The following is a 26,882-nucleotide window of genomic DNA, read 5'->3' as shown; positions in this document are numbered from 1 at the left end:
CCACCCCAGGCAACTGTCACTGTACCAGGGCACAGGCCTCTGTGGTAGCCTTTCTGGCTCATATGCCTCTCCAGGACATCTGTAGAGTGGCCACCTGGTCGTCTGTCCACATTTTTACATCCCGCTATGCCCTGACTCAGCAGGCCTGAGATGATGCTGGCTTCGGTAGGGCAGTGCTGCAAGCCGCTAAGCTGTGAACTCCAAGCCCACCTCCGTGAATACTGCTTGTGAGTCACCTAAAATTGAATCGACATGAACAAGCACTCGAAGAAGAAAAATCGGTTACCTGCGTTTTCATAACTGTTGTTCGAGATGCGTTGCTCATATCCATTCCATTTCCTGCCCTCCTGCTCCTCTGTTGGAGTTGCTGGCAAGAAGGAACTGAGGGCACAGGGCCAGCGGCGCCTGGTATACTGCCGCATAGGAGTGCCATTCCAGAGGGCACCACAACTGGCCCTACAGATATCACTGAGGCAGAAATCTCCAACAACTGCATGTGGATGCACACACATCTAAAATGGAATGGACATGAGCAACAGATCTCAAAGAACAACAGTTACAAAAAGGTAGGTAACCGTTTTTTGTTCAGAGAAACACTCAAAGAATCATCCTCTTTCAAAAGAGTTGTCATTTTGTAGTATTCTCAGTGAGACTGGTGGCACAGGTTGTCATTAGCAAAGGTTGTCACTGCTTCCGTTCACCTGCTCCTCTCTGCGCTTTGGTAGCGTAGGGGCCAGCAGTCTTCCCTGAAGGCAGTTTGACTTTGTTTCCATTGTGAACAATGGGAGGCAGTAGCTATTTTTGTTAAGGGCAGGCTGTGACCTCAGTCCCATTGAGAATGAGGGGTAATGGAGGCTGTTTTGAAAAAGGACAGCTCTTCGTGAGTGTCTCCGAAATAGAAGATTTTATGTGCCAGCCTGTTTTGAAGGAGAAATTTTCAGTGATCAAAAATAATGCTATGAAATTTATTTTTCATCCTAAAAAATCTACCTGTTGCACTAGGTCTATTCAACAGGGAAGGCAGCAGGGAAGGGGAAACAGAGGAGTGCATTCTGCCCTCTGTGTTCCTCTGCTGATACAGAACACTTGTAAACCCAGCTTAGTTGGCCTGTGTGCTTTGGCTGCTTAGCACTCGTGCAGAATAGTACAGGACAGCTAGCTGGTGAATCTGGCCCTAAAAGCTAAAAAATACTAACCACGTTCAAGTGATTGGAAATATCATGAATAGCACTCTCAGTGAGTTCGAGTGTTCTTATTTAGTGTTCATGAGTGAAAATGTTAATTTAAAATGCAAGGGAATTCCTGAATAATACCCCTTAAACTGCATTGACATCTGAGAATACACATCAGTGATTTGGGGGTCAGGAGGGAATTACAAGAATGTTGTAAATACCTCCAAAACAAGCATTCTAAATTCTAAACTAAGAAATTCAGCTGAGGTCATACTTACAAGAAACCCATATATGATGAGATACGATGATGCTCAACGTTCACACTTGCCTGTAATGACATGAGAAAAAAAAATCTGTTTTTAAAAGTTAGTGTACTGAGGAACCAGTCACTAATATGCATTCATCCTAATGCTGTGGAATTGTGAATTTAAAATATAGTTTAAAAGTGGACACATTACCTTAAACACACCATAAATCAATGGTGTAAGTCCTCCCACTGTCATGGGCAAGCTTTCTCCGTGGCATAGACAAATCAGCAAGCCCTCCACTTAAGGGACATTTTTTTGGGGTGTGTGTGTGTGTGTGTGTGTGTGGAAATGAGGAATATTAAACTGGAAATTTCAGAGAAATTGAAATAGCTGGGTGTTTAGTTCATGTGTAATATTTTATTTTTAAGAATACCAAAGATAAAGAAAGTCTGCTTGCACAGAAGGAAGAGAATCTGAGTAATACAATGCAACAGATGTACAACAATATAGGAGAAAAAGAAGAAATCATTAAAGGTCTTCAAGATGTAGTGACATCAGAAAGGTCTAATTTATCTCTTCTACAACACACTCTTTCTCTCCGCGACATAGAGATAATGCAGTTAAAAAATGAAATTGCTTCAGCCAAGATGAAAGAACAGGAGTGTATTGAAGAATTGAAAGCATATCACAAAAGGGATATTTGTAGACAGTTGGAAGAATGTCACAGAAAAGAGAGAGTAACAGTTAAGGAGGTTTGTGAAGAAGAGATGAATACAAAATATAAGAATGAACTTGAGCAGTTAAAAAGAGAAAACTCTGCTTTGAATTATGATGAAGATTCTCAGAATTTAAATGCAATAATTATTGATTTAAATAATAAACTGCATGAGTCTGAAATTCATAGAGACAGCTTGTGCAAGCAACTTAAAAATCAGATGGAGGATTTTCAGAGAGAGAGATCTGAAATTGAGCTGAGGTATAAGGATTTAGTAGAAGACCTCAAATTACAGCTTACTAATGCAGAAAAACAGGCTAAGGAAGCACAGGAGTCTAAACAAGAGAAGGAGTATTTGAATGATGAGATCCAAAAGCTTAACTCCTTTATCCAGGATTTAAGTGAAAAGCTGCTCCTTGAGACAAAAAATAACAAAGATTTAAAGCATAAGCACGATGAAGAAATAACTATCTACAATTTGAAGTTAAAAAAGTTAGAGCAGGAGGAAAAATTGTTACAGGCAGTGTCAGAATCACAGAAAGCTGAGCTTGAGAAGATGCAGACTAAATTATGCCAGCATGAAGGTGAAATACAGTTAGTTCGTGAAGAACTGGAGTTCCAACATGGCTTGCGAGTGGACTCGTTTAAAACTGAATTAAAAGACACACACAGAACTCTAAAGAAGGTCAAAGCAAAGAAGGCCCATAAAAGTTATGAAGCTGATAACATGTCTGAAGAAAATGTGGTAGAACTAGAATCTTTCATAGAAGATGCTGACATATTAACTAAATATCTTGTCTCCACTGAGAGATGGGAGCAGTCACACATATCAGACGACTCTGAACTTCTCGACGCTGAAGAGGGTAGACTTGATAGGTTTGTGCTAGATAGCAGCAACATTTTAGAACCCAACATGGACTCCACAGCAGATAAGTTAATGTTTAGCCCTGATGAACAAAAATGTCTTAGCGGTGTACTGCAAGGGACTTCTGATGAAACTGAGCTGGACGCTGAGGCTTTTGCTTCATATTTGTCAGGTGACTCCTTGCTGCAAAATGAAATAAATGACAATAAGGAGGTGAAAGATGAAGAGAAAGCAGGCTTGATGGAGAGATGTGTTAAGCTAATTAAGCAGCTCAATGAAAAAGAGTCAGCACTGAACAAATCCTATCAGGAGACCCAAGAAGCTCTTGAAAAATGGGAAAAAGCAGCAGCTGAACTTTCCATTGCCCATTTAGAACTGAATAAGGAGCGAGAAACACGGGTTCATTGTGAAGAAGAACTTGATCAAAAAGTAAAGAAGGAGAAAGAGCTTGAAAACAAAATAAATTTTCTGGAAACGCAGGGTGAAGTTTGTATTGAAGAATTAGGGCTTGGAATAAAGGTTTCAAAGTCGCATACTTGGCAGGAGATGATAAAAGACCTCAAGCAGGAAAGAGAAACTTTGATGATGCAATTGAGGGCTCAGGAGCAATTAGTAAAAGAAGTTCAAGAGCAGAAAACTGCCTCTGATTCAGTAACGAGTGAAGTACAGTCCCTTTTTGGACGTCAACTAGCTGCTTTGCAAAGCCAAAGGGATCAAATGCAAGCCCAGCTTGATGCCCAGAAGGCCAAAAACCAGACTATGGCTGAACTTCTTGGTCAGAAAACTATAGTAGAAGAGACATTACTTAAAGAACAGGAGGCTCTCAAAGCTGAAATCAGTAATAAAGAACAAAGTTTAACACTCGCACTTAGGGAGAATGTAATCTTACAAGAAAGATTTTCTGCTGTAGAGCAGAATCTAATAAAAGCAGAAAAAGCTCTGGAAGAGAATCTTGAAAAAAATATACATGATCTTAATATGAAAACGAAAAACTTTGAAAAAGCACTGGAGTGTGAAAGATTGGAATTTGAGGAGAAATTGAAATCCAGTAACTTGGAACTTCAGAAACTTAACACTGAAATACAGGCCAAAAAAACTGAATACACTGAGAGAGAAAACAAACTGACTGAGGAAGTGGCTTATTTGAAGAAGGTTCAGGTAGAACTGGAGAATCACCTTCAGGAGACTGTGCAGAAATCTGCACAAGCCATGGAGGAGGTACAGTCTGAGATGAGGAGACATTATGAAGAGGAAATTAGTAAAATGGAATCTCATCATCTTTCTGAAACAGCAAAAATGAATCTGATACACCAGAAGGAGGTAGGTAGCTCTGATAATGACACAAGGATTTGTATTTCTGAATGCTTGGTAATTTCAAAATTTTCATCCTTCTTTTCAGATAGAAAAGCTAAATGCAGAAATAAAAGACAAGGTGGAAAAACAGCAGAACTTGGAGGAGGAACGAAAAGAACAGATTGGATTAATTAAAAAGGTATTTTTTCATAACAGGCTTATTTAAGAAAGATTCTGCATGTCTGATTTCTTCAGAGATGGAAAACCAACATGGGTTTTTGCAAGAGAACAGATAGTTTTGTTGACTTTGAGACTTCTGTCCTAATGGCTTGTTAATGCTGGAAGGACAAAAGTGCAGAATGTCCACAATCCAGTAAAAATTTTATCCGGATCAGATATTTGCTAGGTCACTCCAGTCCTTGACTCTGGGAGCCAGCCTTACCCTGCTCTGCTGTGAGAACCCCTACTCCTGGGCTGTTCACGCACAGCCTCTGGCATGTAAACTGCTCCTTGGATTGTGCAACTGAATGACACTAGCCAATACCTCCAGTCCCAGACACAACCTTAGGAACCTCCATCTTGCAGTGTCCAGTTATGCCTGCCGGATGCTGCAAGCGTCTATGAGTTTGTCAATTTAACAAAGAAATTGATATGTATCTGGCTTGTTATCCCAAGGGCAGCCTCTAAAACACTTCAGACCAAGCACACTGCTTCAGGTAGAATAAACAAACAGATTTATTAACTAAAGTGATTATAAGTCAAAACATAACAGGTCAGATTTGGTCAAATGAAATAAAAGCAAAACACATTCTAAGCTGATCTTAACACTTCAGTGACCTTACAAACTTAGATGCTTCTCACTACAGGCTGGCTGGTTGCTCTACAGCCAGGCTCTCCCCTTTGATCAGCCTTTAGTCACTTGGTGTGGTGTCTGTAGATGTAGGTGGAAGAGAGAGGAAGAACATGGCAAGTGTCTTTCCCTTTTATCATGCCCTTTTTTCCCTCTTGGCTTCCCTGCTCCCGAGTCAGGTGAACATTACCTCATCACAGTTCCAGACTGACCAAAGGAGGGCCATGGCTCCCTTTGGAGTCTAACAGATTCTTTTGTTGCTGCCTAGGCTTGCGTCCTTTTTTCCTGTGAGTTTGGGCTGGGTTTGTCCAATACCTGCCCTGATGAGGTGTGAAGTGCCTCTCTGCTCTCAGAGAGTTTTTGCCTGGGCTTATTTTGAGCCATGAGGATATGTTTTCAGCCTCCTAACTACATACATGAAATTATTACCTATAACATTACTATAATAATACTGTAACAATGCTGAGTGTATCATGAGCCTTCAGAAGACACCCGGCATGACAAACTTTGCATTGCATATCACACAATCATTTTATAAAGGTGAATATGAGGAATGTAGGGTGTTCCCCCGAGGTTCAGAGCATCACGGTGTTCTTCTCTCCAGGTTCATGAAAGAGAACATGATCGTGAAATTAGTGAACTAATTATTAAACATGAAGATGAAATGAAAGAGCTACGTGCTGAACTAATTAAAAAACAGCAGCAACTGTTGGATGAACTTCAGCAACAAATGGAAGGTGCACATAAAACAGAGGTGCAGCATGCTCAGCTCCAGTCACAGGTACAGTATGTATGCACAGTAATTATTTAGGCAAATTTCTTAGCTGTCACAATTTACAGTTAATTCACTTGCAAAGAGGAGCCTCTTTTCTAACAAAATAAGCTGTCTTTGGAGGAATGCTTTGTGCTAGGGTAAAGACTACATTTGATCATGTTATATTTGGTAAAGACTACATTGTTACGCTAAGAGGACTGCAGATACCACCTTCTATGGAAGGGTCTCCAGTGTCCTCAATCTTACCCCTTACTCTTTAGAAATTTTGACAAAATTTAGACAATTTGTGAAGGGAAGAAGCTTGCTTATCTTCATAAATATAAATAAGTATCTGCAGTAACCTCTGGGAATGGAGAGAGGCAGACAAAGAATAAGAGGTTAATATGCTTTTTTGGTGTTCTAATCAATAGATATGCATTTTTTTTCTTTACATGTTAGATTTGCACAAAATTCTAGTGCAAGGTAGTGTTTTACCCAGTCCCTAGTGTTGCTTGACCTCTAGAAATATGGAATAGCAGTTGTATGTGCTTCAATATTGGGAATTGTAAAGTATGGCAGAAAATCAAACTGAAACATAGTCTTGCTTTGGCCAAGTCTTATGAATTGCATGAAGGTAATCTATCACACAGCTTTACTGCAATGTATATACTGAGTGTATTTTTGTCAGTGTGTCACATCCCTTCTCATGAGTTTTACATGAGTTGAGTCTTCACTAGGTAAACTCTGAATTTAAATATTAAATATTACTCCAAATATCCCTCTGAAGAGTCTATGGACCTTTTAATTGTTAATATTTATTGACTCTGTATTGGATAAGATTGTAATGTTACTTGAATTTACAAGTGGAGGCCCTGATCTTGCAAGCAGTTACGCGCATATATAATTATATGCATGTGAGTAGTCCCTTTGATGATATTTGGCAGGTTGAAGGCCTAAATTCCCTTCTCTCTAAATATTTAATCCATTTTTAAACACCCATTAATTTAGAAATACATAGGATACAATTACTTTTGTGTTTAATCCCTAAATATTGGCCATAAGTATTTGTATATATGTAGAATAGAAACTTCATAATCCATTGTAAAGATTAGTTGCTGCTATTGCTAACTGATAGATATATCAGAACTGAATCCATGAGCAGCACAAGAGAAATGTATATTTGCATCATTGTTTCTATTTCAACACTTCTGATATTGGTTATTCACTCTACCATAGTATTAAATGATAGCCAGTGACAGCTTTGTGAGGTATGATGCACTATGATGGACTCAAAGGGTAAAAGTGGAAATTTGCAGCAATGCTATAGACAATAATAATGTGTATTTTTGCAATTTCCTTTTTACATTTCATAGCTTTCTGAAGATGCTGCAGAGAGGTGGATTGCTGGCAGGCATTCCCTATCAGCAGATAAGCTTAAGAGAAGGAAAAGGCAAAGAGTTTTGTTATAATATCAAACAGACTTTGCTACTGGAAGGAGAGATAGTAAAGACTGTACTCATTAATAAAAAGCTTCTGCAAGCCAGATGAGAACTAGAATCTGTTTTTTCTGCTGTTCCACTTCCAGCCATGAATATGTTTTATATGAAAATAACAGACTAGCAATAAATATAGAGAGGTGTGTGTGTGTGTGTGTGTGTAATTGAAACTGGTATAAAAATGGTAATATATTTCACTTAAGCCATGTTTTTCCCTGTCCTACTGTAGACACTGCACAATCTTGAGTTGGAAGCTTTACGACTAAGTCTAACTAATATGCACACATCCCAGTTGGAGCTGATGCAATCTAACTTGAGAAAGGAGAAGGAAACTGCCCTTGTGGAGTTACGGGAAATGCTCAATGATAAGCGTGCTCAGGAAGTAGCAATTTTACAGAGCCGACATCAGTTTGAGTTGGAGCATATTGATGAACAACATCTGAAGGAAAAAGAAGAAATTGCACTGAAACATCAACAAGAGCTAGGTATTATGAACTTGGGAGTTAAGGGACTGATTATGCAACTGCTGAGCATTTGATTGTCCCACAATTTCTGATGGGGAGATTCTCAGGCCTGGTCTACACTTAAAATTTATGTTGGCATTACTATGATGCTCAGGGATATGAAAAATCCACACACCTGAGCATCATAGCTATGCCAACCTAACCCCTGTTGTAGATGCAACCAGATTGACTTGAAGAATGAGCAACACAGCTACTATCGGTTAGGAAGGTAGCATTCTTACAGCGACACAAAAACCTCATTTCTGCATCTACACTGTGGGGCTATGACAGTCTAGCTACATCCCTGTAGCTGGACCACTATATTTCCCCATAGTGTAAACATAGCCTCTTTTTGGTCTGTCCTATGGCCTGTGCTTGTCCCTGTTGAAATCTTTGAAAACTGCATTGACTGCAGTAGGAACAGGGTCAGGCATTGTGTGTTCAAGGGATTTAGGCCTGCCTCAGATATAAAGCCTTGATTTCCAAAGATATAGCTATGATAGTTGCCCATTCGTAGAATCATAGAATATCAGGGTTGGAAGGGACCTCAGGAGGTCATTTAGTCCAACTCCCTGCTCAAAGCAGGACCAATCCCCAGACAGATTTTTTCCCCAGATCCCTAAATGGCCCCCTCAGGGACTGAATTTACAACCCTGGGTTTAGCAGGCCAATGCTCAAACTACTGAGCTATCTCTCCCTGCATCACAGGTTGAAGGCCTTCTCCAAACTCAGGTTTCTAAAGTCATTGGTTCTAGCATAATCATCTTATGTTATTCCTGTAGACTGGTGCTCCAGTTAATCAGCAGTTTCTTTCTGAACATCTTGAGAGACGACAACCTCCTAGATTGGTGCATCACATTTTGTCATCTTGTCAACCTTTATTCCACCAGGAATATACCTTTAAACATCTGGTTCTTCAGTCATCTGTCCTTTACAAAATTTATTTCTGGAACTCTTGGTGTTCTCATACTTAGTATTAGGATCATCTGTGTCTTTGACTTTGAATTTCAACTCTTATGCTTTGATCCGGATCAGACGTCGGTTGGTGCCAGCTGCTGTTACCAGTTGTACCACATAAGCTTTTGCCTTACCTTGAGTCAGCACCAGGTTCATTGTTGTGTTTTTTGGAGCAAGTACCTGAAGATTCTCCTGGCTTTCCTTCCCAATACCTAGAAATGAAGTGATAAGTCTACCTAGATGGTACTGAAAGCTTCAGCTGGAGAGCCAGATTCAAGAGTCCCAGATGAGTTACAGATCTGTATCCGTGTTGCGCTTGGTGGGGTAGGTTTGGTGAAACATTCTACAGGACTGTTTCAACACCATCAAGCTAGACTGTTGGAATTGCTGAAATTGCAATGAGGTTTTGCAGTTTGTGCTTCTACATGCCACTCTGATGCTTCTTGACACAGACAATGACTCCTTGAGCAAGTCATTGCTTCCTTTGAACTGCAGCGACAATTTGTTTGAGAGCCAACAGGCAGCTGTCTCAATTCGTGGAAACAGCTGAGGCCTACAGGTGTCGTCAGAGAATATTGAGGAGGCTGATCTCTGTCTCTCCGTCTCTCTCTTCCCCCCTCTCAGTTCAATGAAGCGGTCCCTTTAGCTTACAGTGAAGGAAGACTTCTGTGTTGTGGAATTTCAGTGTGTCAGGGTTGAAGTCTGGGCCCTGTCCTCAACTGTTTTTGGGTACAGGTGGTGCATGAGACTTGTTTGAGGACAAGTGCATCTTCACTGGGAAGAGTGAGAGTGAAATACTGATTTCCTCTTTAGAAAAAGATTGCATAACATATCTCACACACACCTCCAGTGTGCCTTCGGGTACTTCTGCTGAGAAGTGCCTCCTTTGGCCTTAGCTGCTTGCTAGGACTCCCATCCCCATGTGAAGCTTCTGAGGCTAGTGGTCAGCCTCTCAGAGCCTTAGGACTCTCTCTCTTTTAATCTTTAACTAAGTTCCTCAGCCTGTGATGCTAAGACTGCTGAAAGTGGTGGTGGAAGGAGGCTGACAATCCTCTTCAGGCTTGCTATTGGGTCTCACTTGCTGGAGACTTCAGGAGCCCAGTGTGAAGGAGGGAAGGGAAAATCATCCAGTATCCTCTCTTCAAGCCCTCTACTTTCTCCAGTTTCTCTCCCTCTTTTCCTTTAGACTTTAGGACATGTTATGCAAAGAGCTGAGGAATGGGATGTGGTTGGGACGGGGTATAGAGATCTTGGGTCTGGGGGAAAACAGCCTTCAGGTAGTGATCCAAAAAAATAGCATCATCCGCCCTCCCCCATGCTCTGTGTAGGAGACTCAAGAGAGTGGGGTACTTTTTCTCACTAGTTGCTGCCTTCTGCTTCTATTCCTGTCTCTGGAGCTACTGATGAGTCGAAATGAGCTTTGCAACTTCCACTGACCCATTCTAATAATGATATTTAAAATGTATATAGTTCTTTAAATTGGTTTTATCAATTAAACTTTGGTCCTATGCACTAGATCTCTACTAGATGAGTTCAGTAAACTGTTTCTCTTTTTTAGATTTTTAAGACTCTGAACAAGTCTATTTTTAAAATATGATAATGTGATAAATTAGATAACGCGTTCCACATTTACTTCAAATTTGCTAGAAAAAATCTCTCAGCAAGTTTTTGCACACTGTACATTTTGGAGGGGAAGGTGGCAAGGGTTGATATCAAATTTGTAATGGAAACTTTAGCTATGTAGTGGCTCTGGCTGCTAGATAGTAAAAGGAAGATCAAGAATATTTCCACTTCCGTTCCACACACAGTGCTTGTTTTTTGGTCACATAGGCATATGACATGTGAGTAGCAGCTTGAAATATTATTTTGGTCGGGGTAGAATTGAGAGAGGACAGTGAGAGAGAACACTTAAGTTCTGCTGGCAAAATAAGCCCCATCCACTTGAGACCTCAATATGCCCATTGCACTGCATCATGCAGACATTCAAAATATGATCATGAGTGTTCTTTGAACTCCTTGGGCTGCCTCCTCCCCCCAAATGAAGTTTGCATATATCTGTGTGCTCGCAGAGCTCCTTTGGAGCAGCTCAGATGGACTGCTGCACTCTGGGTCCTTTTTGATTAAGGGAAATGGCATTACCACCCCCATAGTTAAAAGAAGATGCTACTTTCAGTAAATTTGTGCAGATTTTTGCAATATGATTCTCCCTCCTCTTTCCTGCATTCTTTGCACAGTGAAGTAATTAGCAATGTTGGCATCTGAAATGTTGTTATTGGGCATCTAAGTTAACACTACTGAAATGAATGGAGCAGTTTGCACCTCTCTAATGGTGTCATGCTCTCTGCGTACTTGGGCAAACATCGCTGGATCAGTTACGCTAAATTTACATCACTTATTCTTATAAAATAAGAGCTGACACTCTGGCACATAAGAGAGCAGTTTTAAGAGAGATGGTGGTACATCATAATGCTATGTAACTCCTAATTCAAGCCTTGAATGTGATGCTTAAAATAAAGTAGGTCTTTCTGTATTTTAAAATGTCATTAGACCTCAATGTTTCTTACTGGTTTGTTTAGTAAACAGATTTTATTTTGCAGATGAGAGGAAGAAAATAGAATTGGAAATGGAAAAAGAACACATCCAGACACTGGAGGTATAAGTTCCATACTGTATACTGGACAAGATGAAACTATATTGTAAATCAAAGCTGCCATGATCTCTTCCCTTTTCTATTATAACATTTTTGAAAGGGCAAATAAATGTGATATCAAATAAAAAGAAGCAGAAAAAATTTACTCTTAACTGCTTTACTAATGCACCTATCTTGTTCTGTTAGACTCTTAATGGAGACTGGGCCCTGAAGACCGAAACATGTTTAAAAAACGTCCGTGAGGAGCTATCCGAAAAACATCAGACTGAAATGGGTGAACTGCAGAAAACTCTGAAATTGGAACTAGACAGAGTTAAAGAGGAGCTGAAGAGTCTGTCTCTTGAAAAAGAACAGGTGGAAAGTAAGTGTTATGCTTTGGAAAGCATTAGCTTTGTTGCAAGATATTTACTGTGAGGGATTAAAGCTGGCTAGAGTAACTTTAGGAGTTGTACAGTGCATATAAAACAGCAATAATTTTTCAGTTTTAATATTTGCAGTTAGAACCATGCCCATGACCTGTAATTGTTCAGAAATTAGCGGTTACAAAATGACTACATCTTAAATATAAAGGCTGATAAGCCACATTGGCTAGTGTATAGTTGTAATTGTAGCAAACTGAAGGTGAAAACCCAAAATGCATTTTTTCCACAAATATAAAAAAGGTAAGTGCCTACAATTTACAGAAGTTGGTCTAATAAAAGATATTATCTCACCCTCATTGTCTCTCTCGCATCCTGGGACCAACATAGCTGCAACAAGACTGCAAGCTACAATTTTACTGTCAATTGAGGGCCGAATCCTTTAGCATGGGGCACAAGTTATTTGTGCTTTTGAATTAGAGTAAATTGCGGATTCTCTGTAGTTAGAAGTCCTTAAATCAAAATTTGAGGACTTGAGAAATTCAGCCAGAGGTTATGGGTCTATTACAGGAGTGGGTGGTTGAGGCTCTACGGCCTGCGAGGTGCAACAGGTCAGACTAGATCAGTGGTTCTCAAACTGTGGGATGGGACTCCAGAGTGGGTTGTGATCCCATTTTAATGGGGTCGCCAGGGTTGGCTTAGAGTTGCTGAAGCTTGGGGGCAAAGCTGAACCCCAAGCCCCACTACCTGGGGTTGAAGCTGAAGCCCGAGAGCTTCAGCCCTGGGTGGCAGGGCTCAGGTTACACGCCTCCTGCCTGGGGCTGAAGCCCTTGGGCTCAGGCTTTGGCTTTGGTCCCCCTGTCTGGGGTGATGGGGCTCAGGCTGTGGTCCACCCTCTTGGGGTTGTATAGTAATTTTTGTTGTCGGAAGGGGATTGCAATGAAGTTTGATAACCCCTGGACTAGATGATCATGATGGTTCCTTCTGACATTAATTCTATGATAGCCTCTGAGTCTCTTAATTTCATTAATTTCAGTGAGTGTTTTGCTTGATTTAAAGATTTCCAGATAGTATTCTGAACAGCCAGACTCCTGTTTGGATCTTAACAATATGAACGTATGATAGATTCTGGCAATTCTTTAAAATAATTATCTCCAAAGTTACCTTCCGTAAGCAGCAGAGTAACTGAAAGCCTCACTACTCAGAAAAGTGAGGGCCAGGATGAATAAATGACCACGTGTGAAAATTTTTGCTGCTTTTAGGAGTCTGAAATGTGAGTGTGAAGGGCTCCTAAAGCCCTTGCCTGTGGAGAATTCTGTCAGCAAGAGGCATAGCTGGAAGTGAAGGGGGCAGAGCTAGCCACTTGGTTTAGGAGCCATATGTCCTCTGAGGTACCTCGTAGGTGAGAACCGGGGAAATAGCAACTATTTCAAATAAATGGAAAGCTGGCTTCAGGGTACCTGGCACTGGGGAACTTAGTGCCAGCTGGAATGCAGCAAAACCAGCCTTGGGATATAAGCTCCATCCTATTACCCATGCATAGCATTGAATGCTTTTACTATCCTGCTAGCAGGTCTCTGGCTGCTGTGAAGGAACCTACCTGTGAGTCTCTTCCTCCCCAGTCTTCTGTTGATTTTTTACTTGTTCCCCTAGAGTGCACAGTCCAGCTATCTATATGTGACAGAATCATTTCTGTCACTGCATTGTGGCTGAGTGGGAGTGACTTGCAGGCAGGGTTCCCTCTCTGTGGCAGAGCAAAGGTCTGTTGAGGAGAAGCAGGTGGCAGGTCCATTTTGCTTAGAGAGAGCTCACTTATGTGGTGGGATTGACTCCAGCTGCCATGAATCTTCCAAGTGCTCCTATGTGTTTGAGGTGAGTGTATCTGCCCTTCTCTGTCCTTATCTGCCTTCCTTCTTCTGCAACTGTTTGTGCTGGTAGCAGAAATGCTTTCCAGTCCCATGCCAACTATTTCTTCTTGCCCTTCCAGTCCTGGCTGCCAGCAACATTGTGAATGGGAGGTTCTCTGGAGAAATGTGTTCCCTGTGCATTTAAGGCTGCTGCTGTTTATTATGGCATTGTCTCTTACATATGTTTCGTCTTCAGGTAGCTGCCTCTGGTGTCCTCTCTGAGGACCACACTGCCTGCTGATGGCATTTCACACAGTGGACCATAAGGCTCTGTGTGGAAATTCGAAGTTTCCATCTCCTGCATTTCTTTACTGTTACAGTTCTTAGTGTGCTCATTACTGTGGTATAAGTGCTTGTGCTGAGCTAGGCAATTGGTGCCTTTCACAAGGTTGTAATGGCCCTGTCAGTTATTAACCTAGATAAAGAATGCCTTAAACTTACAGTTAGCTAGCGTATTAGCTTATTGGCCTGGATTCATAATTTTATGCTTTAATTAGTCGCTAAACTGATGTTGCATTAGGTAGTTCACAAGAAAAAAAGTCTAATCTAATAATGTAACAGCACTAACTTTGTTTTGTAGTGAAATATGAAAACCTGGAGAATGAACACCAGAAGGCAATTACAAAACTACGTGAACAACTGCAAACGGAACGTGACCAATGTCTAGAAAACCTGAAAAGGAAAAGCAAGGAAAGAGAGCAGGAGATGCAGCAGGAGGTTAATACGATTTTTTGTTTTGAATGTTTGGTATGAATTAGGTAGGTGGCATAGTAGTAAGGAGCCACAAGTGTTATTAAATAATGTGGGCCACTCTTCTGTATTTAAAATTTTAGATTTTTTTTAAAGGGGAAATGTAGCATGATGTATGTTTTCTGTTGTTTTTTAGGTCAAAATTAAGAGCATGAAACACAAATCAATAGTATTCATAGTTTTTTAGCTGGACTTAACTCTATGTAATGCATGCAAGATCTGCTGATGTGGCCTTTCCTGCAATTTAATCAAATCTTTACCGTAGTTCTTATTTAATATAGTTTGTTACTGATTCCTATATTTTTCTCAGTTATTTTGTTCACCACATTCATAGTGTCACCAGTCATGACATAAGCGGATGGCTCCCTCATTTCTCTCAATTAAAGGGATGTTCATAGAGGAGTAAGGTGTTTCAGTGTCTCCACCAGCCTCTGCTGTGAGCCCACAGTCTGGATGGTACTATAACATTTCCACCCATTAGCAGCTTCGCTGTTTCTAAGACATGAAAATAGGCAGCTATTAAAACTAAAAAAATAATAATTCTTAATACGTCTTTCACAGATGGAGAAACTTCAGGCCACATATGAAGAACTAAAAACTCAATCGCAAGAAGAAATCAAACAGCTTTGGTCTCAGCTTGATAGCACACGAGCAAGTCGACAGGAGCTAAGTGGTATGATTGAAACACATTTCGGTTCTTGCCTTAGCTCACCTAGAACAACACTGCGTGTGAAACCGTTTTTAACAAAATGTATTGAACAGGCATTCAGTCACAGGAGCATACAGCAGGAGTTGTCATACAGGATTAGATGAATAGTCCATTTAATTCAGTTTCTGGCTAGCACCAGATGTTTCAGAATAAGGGTTAAAACCCTCAAGTAGGCAATACCATGCCTATGGGGAAAGTTTCAATCCTGTTCTGGTGGTTTATAATTTGTCCTGAAGTATGAATGCAGAGATGCCCTACAATTTTATTGTATCAGATTATGGTGTGGTGGTATCTGTGCCAAAGCTGAAGTTGCAGCTGAGCTGTCATCGCTGCTGCTGTCACTGCCACTGCTGTTTTCTGTCTGTGTTGCATTAGTAACCAGAGGACCTGTAGTGTTCGACAGATTACAAACAGGTTGTAAAATACAGCCCATGTCCCTTAAATCTTAAAATCAAATTTAAGATGAGATGCAATGTGGTGTAACAAACAAATGAAGGGGAGGGAGGAAGAGGGATAGCAGCAATAGGAACACACAGTTATGTCAAATAGTATTATGCACAATATGTGGAGGGGTTTTAAAGATATAAATCAACAGGAAATATTGATGGCAGTAATCCTTACTGCCACCCATAACACTTGTCATTTGGCTGTTTATCATTACCCTGATCTTGGCCCACTTTAAAATCTGTGAACAAAGGCATAGGTTAGATTAGTTCTGAAGCTGAAATAGGGTTTCATAGTAGGTTTGAATTGAGGTGGACAAGGATTCTGGAATTGCATCTTAAAATTAAAGGGATTCATTAGTATTCAGGTGGTCATTTTAATGCTTAGTCCTTTCATCCCTAGAAGATCCACTGGGAGGGAAGAGGAATGCCCCCACAATCCCTTTGTTCTCCCTTTCTTGCAAACCGTATGTTCCTAGCAAGAGATCCTCTCACCTACTCATCCCTTACAGGGCTCTTTCTTCTCCTGCTGATGTTTATGAGGTGAGCAGAAGTGAGTGTCTTCACCTTCTGCAGACCTCGTGGGGGAAATGTCCAATCTCCCTGCTCTCCAAGGTCACAAGTTAAGGGTGTTTTTGTTTTTTTTTTAAAGGGAAATTTCCAGACAAAATTCTTTATGCTAGAATTAATGATACCAGTGTCAGCCTATGATTTTAAGTGTATATTAGCTTTTCAAGAATGTTTGGATTTTGAAAAATAATTAACCTCCAAAACCAACAAGCAGAAGTGCAAACATTTAAAAGCCAGGAAAGTGAGTTTAAATTTGCAGTTCTCAAACAAGATACTAACTCATAAAAATTACAACAAAAACATTTATTCTGTCCCAGTATGTTTGCAATGCAACATATAATGTAGCCATAAGTAAAGTTACGTTTTTGTCACGGGTATTTTTAGTAAAAGTCATGGACAGGTCACGAGCAGTAAACAAAATTTCATGGTCCATGACCTGTTCATGACTTTTACTATATACCCCTGACTAAAACTGGATGTGTGTGTGTGCGGTGAGTGCTCGGGGAAGTGGCCTCGAGGGGGTGCCATGGGTGCTTGGGTGGGGAGGGTTTGTGGAGCTGGGGAAGCGGTGCCCTCCAGCTCTAGTTCCACGTGCTGCCTCTGCTCTGCCCCAGCCTCCAGATCTGTAGCTCTCATTGGCTGGGAACCTCCATCAATGGGAGCTGCGAGGCTGGTGCCTGCAGGTGGAGGCAGCATGTGGAGCTAGGAGCTGAGGCAGGGGAGTTCCTATCAGCCTTCTAGGGAGTCCCCTTCCCCCCAGGTAAGCACTGCCCCCCACACCTCAATCCACAGCCCGGAGCTTGCGCCCTAGCAGCAGCTGGTGCGACTGGCCCAGGGGCTGCCTGAGCTGCTCAGGCGGCTCCCAGGCCAGCCGCATGGGCTGCTGCAGAAGTCACGGAGGTCTTGGAAAGTCATAAATATTGCATGCTTTTTAAAAAAAAGTTGGTCTTATGGAAATGTCTAAAGGTAGCTATGCTGAAATGTAAGTGTAAGGCAGAGAAAACAGAGAGTGAAGTGATGGTAAAATCTGCCATTGATAGCATTCATTTTATACTCAGTGTATTATAGACATCTCCTGAATGAGAATTGTCTTAAAACAAAAGTTTGTTAACTTAGATCTTAATGTACATGTTCTACAGCTGTATACATCATCCATTTTATAAATGGATTGTTCAGAGAGCTGGTGCCTTTTGATTAGATGGTGTGTGACATGGCGACACTTGTATGTGCACAAAGTGTTGCACAATTGATGTAAGAATGAAAAAGACCTCAGAAGACTGTGCTTTTGCCATTAGTTGTATTAGCATGCAGCTTTATTGGGATTATGCAGTTTAGATGTTAGTTCACTTGCGATGTCTCTACTTGGCATAGTTAAGGATATGTCATTGTCTTTTGTCTGGAAATGTAATTGTATATATTCAAATTAGTATAGCTGTCCAGTCTGCTTTTGGAACCTTGATTCCATAATATCTGGTGGTAACAGGTTGCACAGGCTAATTATGTGTTGTTGGTTTTATCAGATTTGAGTTTGTGAGTTTTTGACTACATGGGGTCCTCCTTGTTCTTGTATTACCAAGGTAAATATGAAAGGGTGCCTGACTTCTGTGCTCTTGTTATTTTCTGTAGCTCTGTCATATTTGCTGTCTAAACTAAGTGGTCCTAACCTTATTGAACATTAATATCTTTTCATGCTCCTAATCACTGCTGTTACCATTCTGTGGACCTTCTTCTATTTCTGCTTCATCTCATAGAAGATGGTGTGATCAGAATGCAACCCAGGGCTCCAGGTGAGGGCATGCTCTGGATTTATATGATGACAGAATCATTATCCATTCTCTTTCTTAATAGCCCTGAATAACTTAGTTTCCTTTTTTCTTTTCTCAGCTAGCCCTTTCCCTGTCCCTTCTCACAGCACATTGAGCTGTCCACAGTGACACCCACGTTTTCTTCCTGAGTAGACAGCTGTTTTTTAGAATACATCAACATTTATGTAGAGTTCTAATTATTCCTTCCAGTACACACTGAATTCCATAAGCCCTGTTTCCCAGTATCTATTTATCTTAATCCCTCTGAAATTATATTCTTGAATAATGTAAATAATTGTCTGCAACTTTTCCTCCTTTATGTTCGCACCCTCTTCTAATTAGTTAGTCCTCCTAATGACCCATGATGCATCCCATTACTAGTCTGTCCTTTGTTTTCTGCCTCTTCACCAGTTCCTAATCTATCACAGCCACTAGTGAGGGACTTCAACAAAGCCCTTCTGAAAGTTCATGTATACAGAAACCTATGAATCTCCTTCATCTACTATTCTCTTGGCTTCCTACAAGAACTGTAATTGTTTGAAGACATGTACTCAACAAAGCCATGGCATTCTAACATTTTTACATGATGGGGATTAGTCCACACTTGGCCAACCTATGAGCAAAGCAAATCCTTTGACAAGATTAAATTTACATTTAAGTGTTAGATTTACATTTTTCAAAGTAGTTTGTGCTAGGAAGGCTGTTTCTGGGGTTAATCAATTTAATTCAAAGCAGCTACAGTAATTCATCTTACTCCTGCTTCATGGGAGCACTAGAAGGTGCAGGGTTCAACCCCCATTGCAGGGATTTGCATCATCATCATCATCCCTAGCTCTTATATAGTGCTTTACAAAGGAGGTCAGTATCATAATCCTCATTTTACAGATTCTCAGTCCTGAATAATATTGTTAGATGTTGCTAGACCAGGCCTAAGTGTGGGGTAAATGGGGTTGTGGCTATGTTTTCTCTGCTCTCTCACCCCTTAATTTGTACTCAGTTTAAGATGTAGCAAGACCTGCTCTGCTAATCCTCCCAAAAATGTTGAGGCATTGGCATTATGTCTTTGAAGGCATAACTCTTTCTGATGCAGCCTGTTGGGTTCTGTGCTTTTCTCCCCACCCAAAATACGGTTCATCTTCATAGGATCTCTGTTTGAGTCCAAAGTGCTTGTGTGTTTTTTTGTTTTTTTATTAAAAACAAGATTATAGGTATTTGGGTTTTTTTTCCATCTTCTACCCAGAGTTAAAAGAACAGCTTCTGGCTCGCACATCACATGTGGATGAAATAGAACGCTTAAAGCAAGACTTTGAACAGCAGCGGCAGCAAAGAAGAAACGAACATGAAACTGAATTGGAACAACTGAGAATTTATTTTGAAGAGAAATTAGGGGCAGCTGAAGAAAACTACAGAGAAGAATTAACTCTGCTGCATCAGAGGCTACAAGAATTAAAGGAATACTCTTTGTTGGAGTCAGAGATTAGTCAAGATCAGCCTTTAGATATCAGGTGATGACTGTTCTTTTCTTTAATCTCATCTGTGACAAAACGCACTCAACTTTCCTTTCCTAGAAAAGACTTTAGGCTTTGTGTGTGTATTTGGATTGGTGGTGAGAGGCCAGAAACCCCAGGGTGAAAGTTAGTAATGGATACAGACAGTTTTTTGGATGCAGACAGGTTCTTGTTGAAATTGTTGTTCAGGAGTATTTGACTAGATGCTGGTCTGTGATACGTATACGCTAATGTCTTCAGAATCAATAAATTCTTCTAATTCTACATTTTATAAAGTGAGTGTTCAAGTTAATTTTCTAAATCCCTTTTCTCTGCTCAGCTCCTCGGTCACACTTTTAGAAGAGGCAAGTGAAAAAGAGAGAAGAGATACACTTGACCAACTAACTCAGCAACTGGAGCAGCACAAGGTGAAGTGTCAATTTTAACAAAAATGATAGTGCATATTTAAAAATCTGGGCAAAAACATGACAGTTGCCTCACATCTCTTAGCATGGTTTTAATAGCAGATGCTGTACTGAGGTCTTGTATTACTATTGTTTTGTTGTTTTTACCAAGCATACTATAAGGTATTGTCTTACAAAACTATACAACTTGACCAAATAAGTGAACAAAGGATGTTTTTGAGCATTTTTTGCTTTTTTGTTACTTGCTGTTTTAGAGATAAGTGTTTCAAGAGTTGCCATGGCACTTGGGAAGTTTTTTTTCCCTGTGTGGCTCCTGGCTGAGTGCTGCAATGGGGTCCTGGTCCAAGACTAGGGCTTCTAGGTGCTATGGTAATAGAAATGATAGTATAAGCAGTCTCCTTCCCCTATGTTAGTGTCAAAACACTTGACAAGCTCCCTACTCAGGTGCCTACAGGCATTTCCCACTCTCATAGATCCTTTGGCAGCTCCTGGAACTCTACTTTACCTTGTGGCAGTATGGCTGTATAAGCAGAGTTAGGCCTTCTAGGGATCCTTCTACTCCCAGAGTTGAGGAGGTAGAGGTGGGTGTAGAAACAAGAATGTTCTGAGGAGGCAGACTGGTAAGTGAACTTGTATGTTTACAATATGCTATATGCACTTACTGTCAAAATAATTCTTTAACCTAATTATCTGAAGGATAAAGGTATCTGTCTCTGTTCTGAATGTGTGTTTTCTGCAGGAAGAACTTACTTGTTTGCGACTGCAAATGGAGGAAAAACACAGACATGAACTAGACTCCTTAAGATCTTCCCTCGCACTCCAATATAAGGAGGACCTGATGAAGATGAAGATGGATCTCTCAGACAGATATATTTCAGAAATTGAGGAATTAAAAAAGAAACATTGTCTAGATCTTGAACAACTCCGTGCCAAGCTTTCAGAAGAGCACATCAAAGGTCAGATGTACTTGCAGGTTCATGTGTAAAATGGAAAGCTGCTTGGATTGTCAAAACTTTTTTTTATCTTTAGGCTTTAAAAGATTATTTGAAGGAATATGAAAATTTGAAATTAGTTTGAAATTGCATAAAAGAAATCTAGCACTTTAAACTTGTTAATAATGGTACTGAGAATTGTTTGTTTTTATGATTCTTTTGGGGGGAGGGATAGCTCAGTGGTTTGAGCATTGGCCTGCTAAACCCAGGGTTGTGAGTTCAGTCCTTGAGGGGGCAATTTGGGGATTGGTCCTGCTTTGAGTAGGGGGTTGGACTAGATGATCTCCTGAGGTCCCTTCCAAATCTAATAATAATCTATAATCCTTCATTTTCATAAATATTCCTGCTGTAGAGTCCTAAATGTGAGTTTCTAGAATATAATGAACTACAGGAACTATTACCACAGGAGTGTCTCATGTATGTAACTTGCCATATTGGATGCTTAGAAGGGCCCTGTCAAGTTGTTGCACTTCTTTCTGAAAATTTCTCTACTTTAGCTTTACAAGAAACCTAGACCAATAGCAGAAAGAGACTGGAGGGAAAAAATCCTGTTCCCTATCTCTTCGCTTTTTGATTTTTATGGCTTTAATAGCACTTAGTGTACAGTAGAGTTCACTGTTTTCCCTGCATATTCCATTGGTAAGTTTCTTCGTTTGTGCAGATCTTTCACGCAGCTTTGTGGGGGAGAGAATTATATTAAAAGTCAGGAAAATATTACTTTAAAAATTGGCCAGAGAGCTCAAGCTAAAGAAATAATCCCGTGCTAAAAACCCAGATCTTTTGCTACTTTACTACTGTTGTCTAACTAAATTTAACAAAGGAATGTTCTGTATGACGTAAGCAATGTTTTATGCAATTTCTTACCACTGTCCCTTTTTTCCTGAAAGAAACATGCTGCTTCTATTATACTATTTATACTAAAGTTATACTGTTTATACTAAAATAGTGCAAAGCAATTTCAAGAGGTTACTATGTAAATTTTACATGTGCCATGAAGGTGTGGGGAGGAGATAGTGGTAGGTCTTATATGTATTTCCTCTCTGAGGGTACGTCTACACTACGAGATTATTCCGATTTTACATAAACTGGTTTTGTAAAACAGATTGTGTAAAGTTGAGTACATGCGGCCACACTAAGCACATTAATTCGGCGGTGTGCGTCCATGGTCTGAGGCTAGCGTCGATTTCCGGAGAGTTGCACTGTGGGTAGCTATTCCGTAGCTATCCTATAGTTCCCGCAGTCGCCCCCGCCCATTGGAATTCTGGGTTGAGATCCCAGTGCCTGATGGGGCAAAAATCATTGTCGCGGGCGGTTCTGGGTAAATGTCGTCAGTAATTCCTTCTTCCGGGAAAGCAACGACAGACAATCATTTCGTGCCCTTTTTCCCTGGATTGCCCTGGCAGATGCCATAGCACGGCAACCATGGAGCCTGTTCAGCTTTTTTTTTTTACTGTCACCGTATGTGTACTGGATGCCGCTGACAGAGGCGATACTGCAGCGCTACACAGAAGCATTCATTTGCTTTTGCCTGATAGCAGAGACGATTATCAGTCGTTCTGTACCGTTTGCTGCCATTGTAAATTGGCAATGAGATGACGGCTATCTGTCATTCTGTACCGTCTGCTGGTATCATGAGTGCCCCTGGCTGAGGTCGGCGGGGGGCGCAAAGGCAAAAATGAGAATGACTCCCCGAGTCAAGCCCTCCTTTATGGTATCTAAAAGTAGAGTCAGTCCTGCCTAGAATATGGGGCAAGTGTACTAGAGAACCAGTGTATCAGAGAACCAGAGAGCACAGCTGCTCCATGTCAGATCCCGTAGAAATGATGAGCTGCATGCCATTCACGGGGGTTGCCCCTGCAACAACTCCATCCGTTGCTTCCCTCCTCCCCAACCTTCCTGAGCTACTGTGGCAGTGTCCCCCCCATTTGTGTCATGAAATTATAAAGAATGCAGGAATAAGAAACAGTGACTTGTTAGTGAGATAAAATGAGGGAGAGGCAGCCTCCAGCTGCTATGATAGTCCAGGCAGGCCATTAAGCGGTGTGGGGGAGAGGAGCCCAGCATCCCGCTGCTATGACAGTCCAGGCAGTACAGAATCTTTTCTTTACACATGAAAGGGAGTGGTCTGATGGAGCTCAGCCCCTAGTTGCTATGATGAAGACGGTTACCAGCCGTTCTGTGCCATCTACTGGGAATGACCAGGAATCATTCCTATTTTTACCCAGGTGGCCCCCCCGGCAGGCCTCACCTGAGGCCAGCCAGGGGTATTCAGCAGCTATCAAGCATATTGTACCGTCTGCCACTGGGGAGGGAAGAGGAGCGGATACTGCTCTTTACTGCCACAGCATCGCGTCTACCAGCAGCATTCAGTACACATAGGGTGACATTAAAAAAAATTCAAGAAACGATTTTTTTTCCCTTTTCTTTCACGTGGGGGGGAGGGGGTACATTGATGAGCTATACCCTGAGCCATGCCGGACAATGTGTTTGAACCTACAGGCATTGGGAGCTCAGCCAAGAATGCAAATACTTTTCAGAGACTGCTGTGGACTGTGGGATAGCTGGGGTCCTCAGTACCCCCTCCCTCCCTCCATGAGCGTCCATTTGATTCTTTGGCTTTCCATTATGCTTGTCATGCAGCACTGTGTAGCCTGGAGATTTTTTTCAAACGCTTTGGCATTTTGTCTTCTGTAACGGAGTTCTGATAGAACAGATTTGTCTCCCCATACAGCGATCGGATCCAGTATCTCTCGTACAGTCCATGCTGGAGCTCTTTTTGGATTTGGGACTGCATCGCCACCCATGCTGATCAGAGCTCCACACTGGGCAAACAGGAAATGAAATTCAAAAGTTTGCGGGGCTTTTCCTGTTTACCTGGCCACTGAATCCGAGTTCAGATCGCTGTCCAGAGCGGTCACAGTGGTGCACTGTGGAATACCGCCCGGAGGCCAATACCGTCGATTTGCGGCCACACTAACCCTAATCTGATATAGTAATACCGATTTTAGCGCTACTTCTCTGTTTGGGGAGGAGTACAGAAACCGATTTAAAGAGCTCTTTATATCGATATAAAGGGCCTCGTAGTGTGGACGGGTACAGCGTTACATTGGTTTAATGCTGCTAAAATCAGTTTAAACACGTAGTGTAGACCAGGCCTGAGATGGTGTATGAGAGAGCAAAGCTTTTTGGACTTGGCATCCGTACCGTGAAAGATAGCCATGTTCTACTGTGAGTAGAGTTGGTTGAATCCCGTAAGTCAGGTGTTATTTAATTTGCTATTTATCAAATCATTTATAAAAAGTGTACTATATTTCTGTTATTCAGCAATCTCTAATATGAGGTACTGGACAAACTGTTCAAATTAAAAATTCATTATCCTGCTAATTTTTGGCAAAGCTGCTTTTCTGCTATTTTGGGGGAGGTTGTGTTTATAAATATTGTTTGTTGTTTACTGAGGATATGCTTGAGCTGAGCGAATATTTCATCTTCAGAAAATCTGCCACCTCACTATCCACTGGGCTCTGAAAAAGTTATGACCTGTTCCTTCTACCATTTATATTTGAGATGCTGAATAGTAGATTAAAAGGTAGTTCATAGATTCTAGTGCCAGAAGGGACCATTATAAGAAATGTAAGTGGAAACATTTTATTAAGTACTTCTTGGTAGACCTGAAATTGAGAGAGCCACTGATGTGTTTACTATTTTACTGTTATGACTGAGCTTCACTTTTTTACTTTTATGAATCATCAAGATCCATTAAAACAAACTGCAAAATGTTTTTTTTCCACCGTCAATCCAGAAATTACCAAGCTGCGTCTACAGAGTGCTCAAGATGCAGCACGCCAGGTTGAAGCAGAGGTTGCTGAACGAGTATGTGTGCTGGAGAATGAGCACAAAGCTAAACTCTCCCTCCTTCAGTCTGAGAAACAGCACATTGCTGAACTGCAAGGAGAAATACAACACTTAGAGAGAGAGATTACTAAATTCAAGGATATTGGTGTCCAGCATGAAACCCAGCTGAAAGAGGAGATGGAAAAGGTAGTATGTATTAATTTGTTTTTTGTATTTAATATGACATAAGTATGTCAAATACAACATCTGCCAGGCGTAAAGCAAAATTAATGAGAATAGTGACTGGAACGATACTTACCATTTGAACTTTCTTGTCTGTAGGGGGTCTTAGCATTAGTGGGAGTTGCATAGCTAAAACGTTGTAATGTTCTGATGAGTTGGGTCTGCAAATGAGTGATGTATATGTAAAGGTTGAAGTTGAGCAGTTTCATAGGAACTTAAATCACCCCTATTCTTCAACCTTTGCCCACATTTGAAATTACATTAATACCATTTCAGATTTGCGCCCTAACCAGAAAGATGAGGATCTGAAGTGTATACTATGCTTATTTCCCCTTGTGACTGACATAATGGCAAGTATAGGGAATGAGAGGAGGAGGATCTTAGACAAAAGTTGAAAAACTTAAATTCAGGCTTTAGGGCATTTTGATGTGAAGATTGTTTTTGGAATTTAGTCATTATTTAAATTTTCCTTTTCTACTCTTTTGGTATTCTTAATCGTGCTTTAACTTAAATAAGGCATCAACAAATTGACACCTAAATCTTGTTTTTTGCTTTGCAAGCTCACCAAGCACAAGACTTGAATATTGAGATGGTTCTTAGAAGATGGTAAAATTGTTAATTTTTGTGTGTGTGGTGGCCCACCTTTTCATGCATTGTGTCCTGTGGGCCACCTTTTTTCTCTTCTTGTTCACCAGTCACTGTCACACAGATCTCCTCCTCCTATTTACAGTTCTGTAACATCCCTGCAGTTACTTATGTAGAAAAGTAAAATGTTTAATGCATTTTAGCTGTCTTTTAGCTGCTGAAAATATGGTGGCAAACCCAGGACTTATCACCAGTCGAATCTCTGAAGACCACAGTGGTCCACAGTTGAGGACCTGTAGGAGTTTAAATAGCTAATAAGAGTATTTTATTCAATCGATATGGTTTCACCTCTTTATCTATTTTTGTAATGTTCATAGATAAAATGTAAACTTGTTGATAATCACAAGAATGAATTAAAAAGAGCTAGAGAAGAGGTCCAGCAAATGGAACAACTGCACAAAGAAAAGGAGGAGGAATGGAAGTGTGAAAGAGAGGCCCTGAGAATCAAAGTTGAAGAGAAGTTATCACAGTTACGCACAGAACTTGAAGACAAGGCAGAGTATGAGAAGCAAACTTTGCAAAAGAAGTTTGAACTTCGTGAAGCTGAAATGAATCAGCTTCAGGATCAGCAGGCTGCCAGAATTGTAGAACTGGAGAAGTCCCTAAAGGAGCAGCAGAACAGTTTGCAGCAGCTAGAGGATAGCTTGGCAAGTATGCAGACTACACAGAAAGCTCAGGCGCAGTATGACAGCGAACTGCAAGCTGCCAGAACACTCATGGAAAAAGATTTGGAAAAAGCCACATTTGAGCTCCAAGAGGAATGTGCAGCTAAACTTATGGAAGCACAGAACAAGTATGTAATTAATTGGTTTTTACTGTTCTTGATTTAAAACCTCATAAGAAATGGCAACTAAAAATTTTGCCAGTTGGTGGCACCAAAATTATCTAAATATAACAACATGCATTATTTTAGCAATGAGCGGTAGTGTTATCCATGACGTCTCACTGCTAGATTTTACTTCATATAAATACACACTAAGACCAGCAGTTATTAAAAAATAATCACTACAGTATTACATATAGAAACAAATGGGAACTTCAGTTTTGTACTTCTAATCTGCTAGTAAGGGAAACATCCAGCCTTGCCTCTTTCTGTTCAGTTCACACTAAACGGACGCTCCGAACGTGTTTACAAAGCAGGTACCACAGATTTCCCCACAGTGCCCTGTTAATATACCTTCATTGTGAGTTAAAGGGAATAATCTCTGTGTGT

At 40.8% G+C, this 26,882-nt stretch overlaps 1 protein-coding gene across 5 annotated transcripts in view; it reads left to right on the top strand.

The window, feature by feature from the left end:
* PCNT (pericentrin) overlaps positions 1–26,882 on the top strand; it is a 218,297-nt gene that overhangs the window by 24,541 nt on the left and 166,874 nt on the right. For 3 of the 5 annotated variants that reach the window (XM_050916455.1, XM_050916454.1, XM_050916456.1), the window contains 13 exons: positions 1,849–4,320; positions 4,400–4,492; positions 5,748–5,924; positions 7,623–7,878; positions 11,451–11,506; positions 11,690–11,864; positions 14,350–14,486; positions 15,081–15,192; positions 19,287–19,551; positions 19,874–19,961; positions 20,698–20,914; positions 24,750–24,988; positions 25,987–26,462. In XM_050916455.1, the coding sequence (XP_050772412.1) occupies positions 1,849–4,320; positions 4,400–4,492; positions 5,748–5,924; positions 7,623–7,878; positions 11,451–11,506; positions 11,690–11,864; positions 14,350–14,486; positions 15,081–15,192; positions 19,287–19,551; positions 19,874–19,961; positions 20,698–20,914; positions 24,750–24,988; positions 25,987–26,462 (4,763 nt within the window). The remainder of the gene's footprint in view (positions 1–1,848; positions 4,321–4,399; positions 4,493–5,747; positions 5,925–7,622; positions 7,879–11,450; positions 11,507–11,689; positions 11,865–14,349; positions 14,487–15,080; positions 15,193–19,286; positions 19,552–19,873; positions 19,962–20,697; positions 20,915–24,749; positions 24,989–25,986; positions 26,463–26,882) is intronic. The other 2 variants (XM_050916458.1, XM_050916457.1) reach the window with 1 other exon arrangement.

Source organism: Gopherus flavomarginatus, chromosome 10, assembly GCF_025201925.1.
Source record: "Gopherus flavomarginatus isolate rGopFla2 chromosome 10, rGopFla2.mat.asm, whole genome shotgun sequence".
Classification (NCBI taxonomy): domain Eukaryota; kingdom Metazoa; phylum Chordata; order Testudines; family Testudinidae; genus Gopherus; species Gopherus flavomarginatus.
The sequence above is the reverse complement of the archived record's forward strand: the minus strand, read 5'-3'. Positions and strand labels throughout refer to the sequence as shown.